The sequence below is a fragment of the Phyllostomus discolor genome, chromosome 1, assembly GCF_004126475.2.
Source record: "Phyllostomus discolor isolate MPI-MPIP mPhyDis1 chromosome 1, mPhyDis1.pri.v3, whole genome shotgun sequence".
In the NCBI taxonomy this organism is placed as follows: Eukaryota; Metazoa; Chordata; class Mammalia; order Chiroptera; family Phyllostomidae; genus Phyllostomus; species Phyllostomus discolor.
In genome coordinates, this window is record NC_040903.2 from 184,291,765 (window position 1) to 184,308,639 (window position 16,875).

Below are 16,875 nucleotides of genomic sequence, written 5' to 3' on the forward strand. Positions count from 1 at the left end.
ACATTCTTCACTTCTCAGAACACCACATCGCCAGGCCTGTCATGATGATACAGCATCATATCTGCCCTGCTCAGCTGAAACTGAGACATTTCACCAGCCTTAATGATCCCTACCTGACAACCAATTCATTTGGGAATGAGCCTAATGATTTGTCATTGAGAGACGCAGAGGTTGATTTCAGTGAACTACAAGAAGAGTCAGTGAGAAGGAGAACAAAACTACCCTTGTCAACTCAGCTAGCAGGCAAAACTGTTGTAAGGAAAAGCATTCCAACTCTTGGATCCAAAGTGACACAGCCAAAATTAAGTCATCAAGTCTTAGAGCCTAAAGAGGACTCTCAAGATCTAGTTCAAAGATTCCCTGGCCATCAGCTCAGAATGTACCTGCAGGTATCAAAGCCTCACTTGGAAGATCAGCAAGCCAGTTGTATTTTCCAAGTTTCTTCTTTCCACAGTGACCGACATTTGCACCGAGATGAGAAATACTGCGGTAATCACTTCCACCCCTTCACGTATGCACACACAATTCACTCATTTATTTTAGTCAATCAGCAACCCCGTGTTGAGCTGCTAAAACATGCTATAACTATCACGGGCCATAGGGAACACAAAGATGAGGAAGGCATGACACCCTAACTTCGAGTAGTTCCCAATCTTTTAAGAAAGACAGACATTAAATACAATGTAACACCATGAGCAAAGGGCTATAGAAGTCTAAACAAGGAGGCAATCAACTCATGAAAAATTTTCCCAAATAAGATGACGTTTGCATCGAGTATTGCAGAATGAATAGGCATTCTACAGACAGACAGTGGAGACATGGGAAAGGAAATTCCAGAGAGAGAAACCTGGACATGCAAAATCTTAGAAACATGAAAGAACATTGCATGCTCAGTTTGAGAAGAGTTCGGTGTACAAAGATGTGACGTACACACCCATCAAGAAAAGAGGTAGCAGAAGTTTTAGGAAGGCAGATTTGAGGACAAAATGTGCAGTCTCACACACATTTGCAGAAGAAACTCATTTTATCCCATAATTAAATCAGGTAGCCAACTCAAGGCTTTAATGTAAATGGGACTATGCTGTCTTATTCAAATTGTCTCTCTTTCAGAACCTGGCATAACACCCTCCCACAATATAAATATTCATCCAGTGTGGTTGCTGCCGCTCAACTCACATAATCAGATTTGTGCTTTAGAAAGGTATCGCTAAAAACAGTGTAGAGAATGGACTGGAAGTGGAAGAGACTGCAAGAGGGGAAATCAGTGCAGAGGCTCCTGCAGTCGTCTGAGCAAGAGACGGTGCGGCCTAAGGAAGGCGGGAAGGCCTGGAAGGGTGAGTTCAGCAGTCACTTAGGAGAGAGAGTCATGGGACTTGGATCCCGACTGGATGTGGGAACTGAGTGAAACAGAGAAGAACCAGAGACAACACTCGGATTTCTAACAGACCAGTGAGTGTTCCCAAATGGCTTTGTACCCCTCTCAGCTCAACGAAGAGGAAGAGGCTGAGAAGAGGTTGAGAAGATCCGGATCACAAGAGGAGGACCACCTCTTCTTTTGAGTCAAAAGGAAGATACGTTGGAAGTGAGCACAGAGGAAAATACAAGTGACCTTGGATCCATCTAAGGCCCGTTACATACATGAAAAAACTAAGATTCAGAGCCATTAAGAGAGTTACCCAAGACCACACCATACATTAGAAGCAAAGCCAGAGCAATATAAGAAGTTTCCCCAGGGTTTCTCCCATGACATTACAAGGCTTCCTCTCCCAAAGTAAGACCGTATCAAACACTTCAGCTTCCCGGGCATGGGGCTGGAAGAGGGGACATGTATGTAAATTAAAAGAAATTGTGTACAACTCTCCCTTTCATTATTCTGAATGTGCAACTCTTGGTGATTTGTTTCATAACCTGGTACGTTGTAACATTTATTTTCTTTATGGTAAGGAAAATATTTGGAAACATCAATAGATAGTTATACTAAGCTTGAAGCCACAATTTTTGTAATGTGACAGATAAATGTTTTTTGACTGAATTAAATACAGATGAGTACAGACCGCAAACCTGTTTTAAATGAACTTCGTTTTGTAATTTCTTAACTGCAAAGGAGGCAAGAAAAGTTGTTACTGATTCATCAGAAGACATTTCTGCTCTCTTTACAATACAATTTTTACGGCTCCTAAAAAGGAGGCATTCAGATTTACTAACTTGTTTTTAATCATCCGAAAATATTTGGGACTCTTGAAAAGTTGAATTTAGGGTTTCAAACTGCAATTCATGAGTTGCAGGAGATACAGCAAACATTGAACAGAATAACTTCATGTCCCTTACCGACATTTTATTCTCTATTATCTGTCTAAACTGCCTGCTATCTCGTGCACAGCCAGTCCTTCCCTCCACCCGGGTCACGGAGCTGTCACCACAGTGGGTTCCCATTGTGTCTGAGGCGACTTCAACATTCTGAGGGAATGTGAAGCTTTTCCTTTCATCCAAAACCCCAATGAGGAGTGAAAGTAGAAATAAGAAAAAGACAGACTGCTTCAATATTCAGTTTTAGCTTCCACACATTACACACTAATAAAATACTTAAGAGTATTTGCCAAAGTACCTGACATATAAAAAAAGACATTTAAACAGTTTTCAGTATCTCATGTGAGAAGTAATGGTGGTAATCTAAATCATGGTTAATCTTTCAGATCTTTCCAATTATCTAAGTAAAATTAGGAAGGAAAGAATTCTTTAAACATTTTATTTTTAAAAATATTTTATTTATCTATTTTTGGAGAGAGGGAGAGAAACATCAACATGAGAGAGAAACATCAACCAGTTGCCTCTTGCAGGTGCCACAGCTGGGGACAGAACACCCAACACAGGCACAAGCCCCTACCGAGAACCGAACCGGCAATGCTTTGTTCCTCGGGGCAAGTGCCCAATCAACAGAGCCATTCAGGTCAGGGCTCCTTCTACATGATTAAATGGTGCTAATGACAAAGGAGATAAATTGAACCACAACAGGGACCTGTGAGAAACTTAAATGGAGTGAAGGAATCCAGACACTCGCTTCCTCATTTGCGACTTGACAGATGGTCTGGGCACCTTCTGAAGCACCGTTTTATCCCAGAGGCCAACCCTGACCCCTCGCCTTGGCCAGGCCCCCTTGTCACCGGATTCTGTCTTATCTAGCACATGCCCTGTGATTACACCAACCTCTCTACACTGTAATTACTACTTCTTCTTCTTCTTCTCTCTCTTTTTTTTTTTTTTTTTTGCTATTTTCTTTTTAATTGCCTGTGTTTCTGACCAGATGGGAAGCTCCCTAAAGTCAGACTATCTGTACTGTTCATCATTATGGGCCCAGAGCCTGAAAACTTTCTCACACTTTGTAGGTGGCCAGTAAGTATTTCTTGAATGAACAAATGGGTAAATGAATGCAAGATGAAATGGAATGATTTGCTGAATCAACTTTTTTCCTAAGACACTTGTCCATACAATAACATTAAGTTATTGAAAATAATAAATAGTAGCATATATAAAAGATTTGAGTTTGGGGTGGGGAAAAAAGCTAGGTGCTCAGTTAAGTTTAATCGCTACTATTACTTTCCTTTTTCTTTTAATAGAATCCTTTTGGCCAGAGCTTTCCTGGGTTTTAGTTGACTGCAGCGACATCTACTGCTGAGTCGGAGGATGCTCCATCTTTGCACTTTCTGATTGCAGGCGGTGTCTGAGACTAAACTCCAGGGCACTCAGGAGTCACCGTCACCCTGCATAATGATGCTTACAAACCGCTATCTCCGTGTCACAGACAGAAACCTTGACTTCCTGTTCCACTGATATATCCTGCAGCAAATTAGGGACAGAGCCCTCAATAGGAACTCTTGGCTACAATGCCCCTCATTGGAGCCCTGACAATGAGGAAAAGGAGTAACTAGAGCACAGTAAATGCCTCCCTCACTAGAAGAAATGCATCACCAGCACAGCTCCCCTTTATCTGGATACCATGCCTATGTTTATATTTTGCTTTGAGAAATTCTCACCTCTTTAGGAATTTTCCCCAAAGAAATGTGGCAGCTCCAAACTAAATAAATGGTGAGGGTAAAAATATCAGGAAACTCAGAAGAGTAAAGGGAAGCATGCATATGCCATTTTGCAAAAACAATATAGTCCTATTTTTCTAGTGCCCTTTGTTCACGTAAGAAGTCACTCTGTGTCAGCTCTTCACTGACGCCAACCTGCTGGTCAGGCTGTACGAAGCATAAAAAATACTGGAAGCAGTATAGCTTGTGACTACAGATGAACACATTCCAAGCTGTACACTCAAGTGCTTACAAAATTCTGAATTTTACACAGGGCTATGTTTACTTCCCAAAATAAAGTAAAAAGTTGAACGCCACCCGCTCCCAGCTGCTGCCCCCTCAGCAGGTCGTTCCGTGACTGACGCCCCCGCTGGTGCCTGGTGCACGCACACTCAGTCTTGGAGTTTCCAAGCAAGGAGTATCCCAGCAAGCAACAGGCCCTCATTTCTCTTCACCTCCTTGAGTGATCTCAGGAAGGATGGATGTATTGATTGCATCAGAATTTTTTAAAGAGACTTTCTAAAGCTGCAATCTACCTTTAGACAGACTTACTTTCAACTTGGGCTGAGAAGACACATGATGGTATGACGAATACCACCAGCTCAGTGAGACTTTCCACAAGTGATTGAAGCGAAAGGCCACTGAAAATGGGGAAAACGACCTGGAAACCCTGGACCTACCTTATCTGCCAACTGGCTATGCACTTGGAATAAGTTATGAACTACCCCATGCCTCAGTTTTCTCAGCAATATAATGGGGATATTAACAACTCCCGGTTTATCTCATTGTTAGGACAAACAAGGTAATATATGTTAAAATATTTAGTAGACTATAAGACAGCCATCCAAATTTAAGGAAGTATTATTACTTAAATCTCTTAATTGAATCATTGAGGAGGTTCTATTATACTTTCATTTACCTTGATAAACCAAGAAGCACAATGCTTAACATAAGCTCAAGAAGCAGCTACAGAAATGCAGAATTTAAGATTACAGAGAACTCTCAAATTCACCTTAATTCAAACTTTTGCTTCAAACTTTTGCAAGATGAGGTGGCGGAGGGGATGACTCAGGAGGTCACCTGACTGCTAGGTCAGCATTCACTCCAGGCACCTTCCGGGTCCTCTGGGAGTCCCGTCTCCCACCCTACCCAGCAGGGATCCTCTCCTTTCTGGAATACTGCCACGTGCCCCGTTCCTCACACCTCAGGTAAAGAAAGATGCCTGCACAATTCCAGACTGCTCAGAGGAAATCTGGGAAAATAAAACCTATAGAGAAAGATACATGAATTACAGATTTCCCTCCTAGAGAAGGGAAGGCTATGAAAGAACGCCACGGTAGCATGTTTGCAAATGTTCTTCAGCTCTACAGAGGACCCGACAAGAACGGATGGTGGTGTAAGTGTTTAATGACCAGCTCTGCTGAGAAAAGAAAGGTGTGTGTGTGTGTGTGTGTGTGTGTATTTATTATAAACTTTACTGATATAAAGGATATGTAGCACACAATATATGAAAGACAGTTGCAGACATAATATTTTTTACTATAGATCCCATACAGCCAATTGGATCTCATGGAATGCTTTCATTGGTTTTTGTCAACTTTTCTTTCTGTAACTAACCTATGGGTGCAGTTCCTCTATGATTTGTCAGGGGGAGTTGCATCCCATTCCAGTAACTCTTCTCCCAACAAATTTACTGCCATTAAACCTGATGTGTGTCATCTACTGGCCAACTGTTCCTCCCTTCAATATGAATTACGTTTACAAAACTAAGGCTGCTCTCAACTTTGGCACTAAGCACAGCATACTTTTTAAAAGTTTAATCTGCACTATTAACATTTTCTCCATCACTGGAAGCCTGGACAATCAACAACACAATACACCCAGCCCCCCCCCCCCATTTGCGGAATTTGTCCATTTCTGTGGTGACAACAGTCCCACCAGAGCCAAGCTGGCACCGCGCACAGGACAACGCAGAACACAGGGGTGGGAAAGGCGCACTCGGGCACACCACCACACGGCACAGTCCCCTCCACACAGTCCCCTCCGCCCAGACACGGTCAGCGTAAACAGCCTGGAGAGCACAGACGGAAGTAAAATAATTAGGAAGTGAAAAGTTTTCAGGATGTTTACCTGTATTTTCAAATGATTCATTTAATTTTAAGTTTATATAATTTGATCTCTTTAATGGCTTACAAAATTCCTGAAACCTTAACAATCAATCCTTGCAATTCAGTACAAGCTGGCTCCAGTGCGGCATTGAAAAGGCTCAGACAACTGTGAGAGAAATGTGGGTTCATATGCATATTAAGAGCAGCATCTTTACAACCAAATGGATGTGGATTTAATGCTTGGCTCTGTCACTTACTGCATATAGGAACTTGACCTTCAACTTATTCTTGTGAGCAAAGATAATAATCATGGACATGATCTGTCTGAGTAGCTGGGTTCATGGTAAGAAGATTTAGCAGTGAGCTCAGACGTACTAGTCGCGAGTGGCCTGGTGCATCCTTACCGTTCCTGTGCAGTAGTTAACAGCCAGGTGGGTTGGCTTCTGGAGACACGAAGGCAAAGAGAGATGAAATGCCCTTGTCACAATGCCCTTGTCTCTCATTAAGAGTAAAAAAAATATAACATAAATGAAAACTTTTAACAGGGCCAAAACTAGCTAGTCTAAGAGTATAAGGAATTCTGTCTTTAAGGGGAAGTAGGGAGGGCGACCCAACTGATTTAATAAAGGCAGACACCATAAAATTCTAACTCCTTTTTAAAAACCACCTTCTGGACCCCTTAATCTCCCCAGCGAGGCCTCCTCAAGTTCCCAGATAAAAAGTACGCCACTGGCCCAGGCCCCCACAGTGTGGCCCACAGCCCAGCAGCATCGGCATCTCCCAGGCACTTTGTACAATGGCTGCATCTAGAGCCCCACGCCAGACCTGCTGAGTTGGAGCTCACATTTTATCAGAATTTCCAGGTGATTCATATGCACGTTAATGTTCAAGAAGTACTGCACTTGCTTTTTCCTATGGATTCTGCTCATCTCTGTAAAATTATTAAGACTTTCATGGTACAGAGAAGTTGAAAATAAACTTGCACAAGGCTATCAAGTAGGACAAAACACTCAATTTTCAAGTTCATATCTTAAGGCTACTTACTACTGCCTTTATGCTAAATATCCAGGTAGCCATGTTACGATTCTTTTTTTCTTACCAGAATTCTATAATCATCCTACATGTTCTGAAAATTAAAATAAATTATTAATCTGGAAAAAAACCTTAAGGGAAAAATGTAGACAAGACACAGAAATTTCATCTATAGCTTGAAGAAATAATATCTTAAAAGTAAAAAACTCTAACCAATTCTTTATGTTATCTCTAAGGTGATCATTTTAAATATCCTCACTCCGCACTGGTCAAACCTAACAGCTAGTTGTATGCTGGGCGGACAACCACTGGGCCATGTTGGAAAGAATGAGTCAGCAAAAGCCACTATAAATCCTTGTCAGCTTTTTAAATAGTTCAGCTATTACACCCTCAAGAACATCTAGATTTTCAAGTTTGTTTTTGGTGGTGGATCCCCTTTTCTCAAATGTTGGAAATTCCCTATGTGTAATAACAAACAAACAAACACAAAACTCCTTGAGGAACTAGTAAGAAATGGAATAGAACCCAGAAACCTTCCTTACCAGGCCCCCCGCCCTTCTGAGCCTAGTGAAATCAACCCAGCCTTTGAAGTCTCATCTAAATGAGCTTCTACTTCCCTTTGTACATATATATCAACACCTGCTCGTGCACTGCTACAACAACCCTATGAGCTAAGAGTTATTATGCCCTTTTTAGAGTTAGGAAAACCGAAACTCAGGAGAAGTTAAAAATTCGTCCAGGGTCAAGTCCATGGTGGTAAAGCAAAGGCTTGAATTCAGGATTTCCTGACTCCAGATTCTAGGCTGCTCAACGGCCATCCTGCATGTTGTCTCGAATGCTTTCCATGGTTGCCCTTGGTTGAAATTACTGTTTCACCCTTTGGTACTTTCAGAGTTCTTGTTTGTTTTGGCTTTTCCCCACAGCATATGACACATCCTGCCTCACATTATAGATTTTTCTTTTCATGACTCATATGCTCCTGGAGAGCAGACAGTGTGTTCTGCTCATCACTAATGATCTAGCAATAATTTATAAATAGCAAACAGCTTTCTGAGGTTTGTTTTCTTAAGATGAGTGCAGCTGGAAGCAGACCTCTGAAAATGCAAAGTGCTCACCAAGCTGGTTTTGCTTCGGTTTAGCTGAATTTATGACCACCTGCTCCACCTTCCAGCCAGGTGGGGGTCAGGTAACTGGTTCTCACCAACAGAATCTGAGTGCAAGGAAAATGAATCCATTCCAGCCTGAGGAGTTCTGAGCGGCCTTCCCTAAGTTCCCTTTTTCCTGCCTCTGCCTGGATGCAGAGGATCCACTAAGGTTGCTTAGGCCCATGAAGATGATGGAGGCACTGGGGGAAGGGTAACTGAGTGGCAGTGGAAACTATGAAGAGGACAAGTACAAATTGACTGTGTTAAGCCACCGACACTGAGATTGTTTGTTACAGCAACTGCCTTTCCCTGACAGATACAGTCCCACTTATCCAAAGTCCACCACTCAGTTCTTTTAGAAAACAAGAATCCTTTCCCAAGCCCTGGCTGGCATAGCTCAGTGGATTGAGCACGGGCTGCGAACCAAAGTGTTGCAGGTTTGATTCCCAGTCAGGGCACATGCCTGGGTTGCAGGCCATGACCCCCAGCAACCGCACATTGATGTTTTTCTCTCTCTCTGTCTTTCTCCCTCCCTTCCCTCTCTAAAAAATAAATAAATAAAATCTTTTTTAAAAGTTTTAAAAAAAAGAATTCTTTCCCTATATAAGTGCTTGCAAACAAATTAGGGTTACAAAGTATTCTTACATGGTTATGTAAGAAAAATTTTAACTCTGGAATGAGGAAGAGATTATCAGTTATCCTTTTAATGGAGTGCTGGAGCCTCTTAGAATTACCTGATTCTATTATAGCTTTTTAAATTGTAGGTAACTGATTCTTCTCTAGACAGATTGACTGTCCAGTGGAGAGACAACCCTCTCTCCTTGGCAAAAGTCAGTCCTGCATCCATTTGTCAATTCACTTGAACAGGCTAAATTTGCAATCCTTTGATCCCTCCTTTGAACCAGCTGTGACATCTGCCTGGGTCTTTTACTAATTGGTGAGTTCTTAAAAATCTTTGACACACATTCATTTTGTGTCTGAATGAAAATCAAGATGATATTTTCTTTGAAAATGTATCTTTTAACAACTATGAATTATTTGTGGTCCCTCAAAAAGTCTTTAAAACAAGGCCTTAAAGAAAGAGTGTGCTGATACGCTGAGAGGGGTTAAGAGAAGACTGAAGCCTCTTTGGATGCCAGGGCCGCCCTGGGTGAGGCCTCCAGTGCTCAAAAGAAGAATGCAACGTGAGGATGATGAAGATGAGGACCAAGAGAAGGAAAAAAAGATTCCACTGAAAACAAACTTCCCTGCAGCACGATTTCCCCACAGTTTGCCCCCACCTCCTGTTGATCAGTGGATTAAGTACCTCAGTTGCCTTTATATCTCTCTGTGGTTTCTGTGGCTCAGCCCTGAATAGCAAGGCCTCCCCAGCAACAGCTTCTCACCTTATCTCTGTGTGCACAGCCTCCATTACCCATCAGCTTCCCACACAGCAGGGCATAGAAGCCTAGGCCTTGGTCCCGCAGGGCATGTGATAGTTTATCAGGCTTGTGATAAACAAACCCACACACGAGCTCCCCCAGTGCCTGAGGCTGATTCCACATCACACTTGAGGCAGCTGGAAGCCTCCGACATTACTTCGGGTATTTATCCCCAAGGAGTCATCAAATCCATCCTGTTCCAAACAGTTGCTGTTCTCTTTCAAGAGGAGCAGCTTGAGATTCAAACCCCATTATTTCAGGAAGATTTCAGCCCTGCAGGAAAACTTAGAGATGGAAGATGTAAATCAAAATTCCCTTAGCTGTGAGCACTCCTCCGTTTTAGATTCCTTCCCTGGGTCTTGACGGTGTGCATGCTTACAAAGTTTATTTTGAAGATTCTTCACATGAATTGAAACTGGGACCCCTGTTGAACATATATCTCTATTTTGTACCAGGTTCTGTGAAAGAATCTTTCTGTGCAACAGAAAAGCAGAAAGTCCTGAGTGAGGAGAGCAGCATCCTGTGGTGACTCATTCTCAAATGCTGAAATGAATGAACAAATTCACCGGCTGCCTTCCGCCTCACCTGGTCACTGAGCTTGGCTTTGAGGCTGTAGCATCCTTCTTCTATGGTCTCAATTGCATATGGGGGTGGGGCGGGGGGCGGGAATCACTGAACTGCTCTAGTTTCTGAAATGCAAAAGTTGTCTTTCTTTCTTTGGTCCAGATTAAGTAAGACAAATAAACTTCGGTAGACTTCAAATTGTTCCAGATTCTTCATACAGTGCACCAATAACATTCTACTAAGTAATCGAATTAAGTAACCTAATTTAGCATCATCTAACTTCAAATCAAGAGGTAAGAACACTGTTTCACTAATTTCTCAATTTTGTTTGAAAATAATTGGAAGCTTTTTAACATCATCTTTGCTTACTTTCCTCTGTGTTCTTCAAAGAGGACAACTTATACTTAGTTTCTTCCCATCTGAAAATGTTCCCAGCTCTCTCAGTATTTCTGCTGGTTTAATTCTCAGAGAACCTGCTAGATGATTTCACATGTTAATAATTCCCCAACCGAGCCTACAAGTGCATTTTGATTACAAAGAAATTAGTTCATAACATTCTCCTCAGATGTAACGTGCCTTATTAATGTTTTTATTAACTGTAGCTGATGAAGAGATTATTTCTGGCTTAGTTCCAAGACTCCTTTTCTAGCTCTCCAAAGGAAAACTGACTGCTGATTTTTCACATAAGAAATTCATTCCTAGCGAAAGAAACAGGATTTTACTTTCAATTCTCTAAGTCAATATAATTTAATTATGAAAAAAGATATAAGCGTGTTAGTTCTGGAAAGCTTTAAGTCTATTATCTCAAACAAAGCATTAAAGGAAATAAAGATGAATCCTTTAAAGATGAATATTTGAGTTTAGGTTTCCAGAAGAATATTCTCTAATCAACAAATTCAAATTATTTTAGTGAACCTTTGATACAAGAACCCAATATCTAGTATCTCCTACATAGCATTAAAGACAAGAAAAAAGAACTTTTTTTAAATCAGGAACCTAAAAGATTTAAAATACTATATTATATTTTTAATTATATTTTCTTGATTATGCTATTACAGTTGTCCCTATTTTTCCCCCTCTGCCCCCCTCCATCCAGCACCCCCACTCCCTCAGGCAAACCCCCACCATTGTTCATGTCCATGGGTCACGCGTATAGCTGCTTTGGCTACTCCATTTCCTACACGGTACTGTACTTCCCCATGGCTATTCTGTAACTGCCTATCTGCACTTCTTAATCCCTTCACCTCTTCACCCATTCTCCTCCACCCCCTCCCATCTGTTATAGTTTGAATTTTGCTGCAGCCAAATGTGAGATACAAGAGTGAGATACAATTCTCTGATTTAGGGGAGCAAAAACCAGTGGCAGACAGAATCAGGATTAATAAACTTCTCTCTTGCATCTAGGTGATGCTATGGCAATTTTTACTCTTTAACAGAAGCTATCAAAGGCCCAATCTCTATTAAAGTCACCTAGTTAACTACTTGGAAAATTTTTAAATGACTGATCACTGTAAGAATACGATTATCTGACTCCCACCTGATCTAGATGCTAAAGATTACAAAGATAGTTGGCCCAACATTACAAAGGGTAGTTGGCCTAATGAGTTCTACAGTGTAGATCATTCTGGGGTCATTCTGAGATGTTAGATTACTTACCATAAAAAAGAAATGGCAATTATCTGACATGATGCAGGTGTTAGCTAATGCTATAGGGATAATCATTTTGCAGTGTAAGTGTATCAAATCAACACATTGTATACTTTCAACTTACACAATGTTATATATCTCAATAAAGCTGAAAAATAAAATAAAATAAAATAAAATAAAATAAAATAAAATAAAATGTTAGATTATGTTCCAGAAAACCTAGTCTCAAAATACTATCTATGACTTATGACTGAAGGCATGCTATAATTTGTTCACTACTAAAGAATTTGTAGATGTAAATCTGGCTTACGTAGAGAGAATCAGAGAAAGTTAAGATCAGATGAAGTACTACCCACCCTGGGATAAATAAATAAGCTTAATGTCAGTTACAAGCATCATGGAGAGCCCTAGGTACCTGATTATTTACCATTTTTCCCATCAATCACATTGACTCCATTTAAAAACTTGACTCCATCACACGTTGCTACACAGGATAGTTAGATAAGGGACTACTGTTTAACCGGCAGAGTGCAATAAAGCCTCCCCATTCTTCCTCTCAACTGGCCTCGACAGTTTCAGGCCCAGAATGGCTACCAGCTAGAAGAGAGCCCTTTTGAAGCAACCAGCAGTACTCAGTGCTGTGTGCTAGAGGCTGTGAGGGTCCGCGAAAGTAATAAGCAAAGTGAGATAGCACAGTGAGCGGCAATTGAGCAATACTGACAATAACTGCTGGAGCACTTTCCCCAGGAAGGAGTCAGTACAAGTTAGGGTTGCCAGGAAAGGCTTCAGCAAGAGCTGGGTGTGACAGACGCATTTCTGCGGAAATGCACATTCTGGTGACAGTGACTATGGCTCAGTGAAGAAGGCACAGGCCTTGGACAGAGCACCTGGGAAAAACGAATGGAAACACAGACCCCAGACAGATCATGGAGATCCTGGGATACATCAGCAGTATGTGTATAAAAGAGACAAATAAACATTTTAAGAAGAGATTCGTATCCATGAACTGTTGAATCCTCAAGTTACCTGACCTAAATCTCTGATGCCTCCTTTTAATATTTAATCCCTCCTTCACTTCTGCTGCATTGTATTTTTTACTTTTCACCACCAATCCTTGGAATTTCAAAACCTTTGGCTTCCTGAGGCCAGCTTGAGAGGTTGGCCGTTCTTGTCAATCACGTAGAACTGACTAGTGCAGTACTGGGGACACCCAGCTGGTGCATAGAGCCTTTTTAACACCCAAGACTGATTTCCCTCCCTCTACACAGGAACATCCCAAGGAGGCTGTGTGCCTGAGGGAGCTGGCTGCATGCTCTGCACATATAAAACCATGCAAAATCGTAGCTGCCACCACGCTGCAGATACACTCTCTACTATTTTATGGATTTCCCTCATTAGTGGTTGAACTTACACTTGACTTCTCACTCATTTTCTCAAAAGAAAAATTACAAGGAAGAAAAGGGAATTTGCGGTGTTCCATAACTGACCTGGGAAAAAGTAAATGGTGTGTGTATGCAGGTGGAGGAGGGAGACAGAGAATTCGACCTGAGTTATGCTTATGTTCTTGAAATTAATGAATTTCCGAAGCCTCAGTTCTGTCTGTAGAACTGAGGTTCCTGATACAAAAGTCCAACAAACAGCTGTAGAAAATCAGTACGTGTCAGTCTTTAAAACACAAAAAATCATCCATGCCATCAATCCTTCCCTTTTCCAAAGTTAACATTTCCTATGTTGAAGGAACACAAAATTTGATTGCAGCTGATATACAGAACTGTTCATCAGAAGTGTCATAAACATCAAAATGAAAAAAAACACAGAAGAAATACAAAACATGAATTCAAAAGAGTATATGAACCCTATGTCCAGATCATTGCAGTGTTATTTACAAAGAGCTAAGATCTGGAAGCTAGTGCCCATCAGTAGATGAGTGGATGAAAAAGCTGTGATACATTTACACAATGGAATACTACTCAGCCCTGTAAACGAAAGAAATCTTACCTTTTGCAATAGCATGGATGGACCTGGAGAACATTATGGTAAGTGAAATAGCCCAGTCAGAGAAAGACAAATACAGTATGATTTCACTTATATGTGGAATCTAATAAACAAAGTAGAAACAGACTCATAGATACAGAGAACAGACTGACAGATGTCAGAGAGGAGGGGGTTGGGGGGCTGGGTGAAAAAGGGAAAGAGAAGGGAAGAGAAGGGAAGGGAAGGGAAGGGGAGGGGAGGGGAGGGGAGGGGGAGGGGAGGGAAGGGAAGGGAGAAACAGAGTATGTTAAAGTGTTTTTAAAGACTTCCAGTCAAGATGGTGGCACAGATAGACCTGGCATGCTCCCTCATACAACCACATCAAAATTACAACTAAAATATAGAACAACCATCATCCAGAACTGTCAGAAATCAAGTTGAATGGAGGTCTAATAACATGGAATTAAAGAAACCACATCCATCCAGACTGGTAGGAGAGGCAGAGATGTGGAATAGGCTGGTCCCACATCCACGTGTGGTAGATAAAAATTTGGGAAAAATATCTCAAGATTGAGGAGTCCCAACCCCATACCAGGCCCCCCAGCCCAGGACTTCAGTGGCAGGAAGATAAGCCCCCATAACTTCTGGCTGCAAAAACCAGTGGGATTGAGTTGGTAGAAGAAAATTCTGGAGCCCCAGGCAGCTCCCTTTAAAGAGCCCAGACATGGACTTAATCAGATTCACTCTCTCTGAGCTCCAGCCCCAGGCTAGCAGCTTAAAAAGCACCAGTGGCATACAGGGAGAAACTAAAGTATCTGGCATCAAGGTGACAGCTGGGGGACAACCTTTTCCCATACAGAAAGATGGACAGAGGTGACTGGCCCTTTTCACAACCCTCCCCACACAGATCCACAGAGCTGGCAGGTAGGTAAGACTCCATCAACATGGCTAACACTGTTCTCCCCACCCTATAGATCCCCAGAGACTTCGGTCCCCCCCAACTTATAAGCTGAACCAAGCTGCTTTTCCACATGAATGGCAGGTCTTAGCTTTACACATTTCTAAATCCTCTCCAACAAGCAACAGCCAGCCTCTGTGAGTCCCCAGCTCCAATTCCTCTTGCTAAGGGACCCAAGGCCCAGCACTAGTACCAACCAGCCTAGATTCACAGCTTGGCTTCACCTGGGAATCTCTAAGCCCAACGCAAGTAGCAACCATCTCAGAAATTGTTGTATAGCTCAGACAGGATGGCCCAGAGTAAAACACAGGTGGGGGCCAACCTTGGTTTGTACCACACAGGAACCCCCAGAGCCTGAGCAACCAGTGGACAGCTACAGAACATACTGGAGCACCATCACCCTGCCTCTGTACCACTGATTCTCCATGGAGGGTGGAGGGTGGTGGTCGGTGGTCAGTGGTCACATCCAGTCCTTGCAGCTAACTGGCTTGGGTAAATCCTTCCCATTGACCTACCAACAGAAATCAAGGCTCAGCTACAAGAGAAGGATGTGCTCAGCTCATACAAAGGGTGCACTTTGAGTACCCAACTTGGGTGATAGGGGAGGCTATGCCACTGGACCCTACAGGACACAAACTACATTAGGCCACACTACCAAGACAGGGAGTCACAGCACCTCTACCTAATACATAGAAACAAACACAGGGAGGCTGCCAAAATGAGGAGACAAGGAAACATGGCCCAAATGAAAGAACAGATCAAAACTCCAGAAAAAGAACTAAACAAAGTAGAGGCTAGCAATCTATCAGATGCATAGTTCAGAACAATGGTTATAAGGGTGCTCAAGGAACTTGGTGTGGACCTTAACAGCATAGAAAAGATCCAGTCAAAACAAAGGATACACTAAGTGAAATAAAGAACAATTTATAGAAAAACAACAGTAGAGTGGATGAAGTGAGAATCAAATCAATGATTTGAAACATAAGGAAGCAAAAACATCAATCAGAACAAGAAGAAAAAAGAATCCAAAAATCAAGGATAGTGTAAGGAGCCTCTGGAACAACTTCAAACATACCAACATTTGCATCATAGGGGAGCCAGAAAAAGAAGAGAAAGAGCAAGAAATCGGAATCTATTCGAAAAAATAATGAAGGAAAACTCCCTTAATATGGTAAAGAAAATAGACATGCAAGTCCAGGAAGCACAGAGAGTCCCAAACAAGATGGATACAAAGAGGCCTACTCCAAGACACATCATAATTAAAATGCCAAAGGTTAAAGATAAAGAGAGAGTCTTAGAAGCAGCAACAGAAAAGCAGTTAGTTACCTACAGGGGAGTTCCCATAAGAATGATTGTTCTCTTTTCATGAAGATGGCACCCAAAGCGAAGAAGGAAGCCCCTGCCCCTCCCAAAGCCGAAGCCAAGGCAAAGGCTTTGAAGGCAAAGAAAGCAGTGCTAAAAGGCGTCCACAGCCACAAAAAGAAGAAGATCCGCACGTCACCCACCTTCAGGAGGCCTAAGACACTGCGGCTCCGAAGGCAGCCTAAATATCCTCGGAAGAGCGCCCCCAGGAGAAACAAGCTTGACCACTATGCCATCATCAAGTTCCCCCTGACTACTGAGTCAGCCATGAAGAAGATAGAAGACAACAATACACTTGTGTTCATTGTGGATGTCAAAGCCAACAAGCACCAGATCAAACAGGCTGTGAAGAAGCTGTATGATATTGATGTGGCCAAGGTCAACACCCTGATCAGACCTGATGGGGAGAAGAAGGCATATGTTCGACTGGCTCCAGACTATGATGCTTTGGATGTTGCCAACAAAATTGGGATCATCTAAACTGAGTCCAGCTGGCTAATTCTAAATATAAAAATTTTGTACTAAAAAAAAAAAAAAAAAAAAAAGAATGATTGTTCTACCCAGCAAAGCTATCATTTAGAATCCAAGGGCAGA

At 42.0% G+C, this 16,875-nt stretch overlaps 2 protein-coding genes across 2 annotated transcripts in view; one reads left to right on the forward strand and one right to left on the reverse strand.

The window, feature by feature from the left end:
• The window catches only part of ARMH4 (armadillo like helical domain containing 4), a 105,057-nt gene that overhangs the window by 38,025 nt on the left and 50,157 nt on the right, over positions 1-16,875 (reverse strand).
• LOC114492291 (60S ribosomal protein L23a) lies at positions 16,277-16,802 on the forward strand. Its single transcript, XM_028506484.2, has one exon. The coding sequence runs from the start codon at positions 16,285-16,287 to the stop codon at positions 16,759-16,761; it is 477 nt and encodes a 158-aa protein (XP_028362285.1). The 5' UTR covers positions 16,277-16,284; the 3' UTR covers positions 16,762-16,802.

Coding starts and splice junctions, on each gene's coding strand:
- LOC114492291 (XM_028506484.2), top strand. CDS start 16,285: ATGAAGATGGCACCCAAAGCGAAGAAGGAAGCCCCTGCCCCTCCCAAA.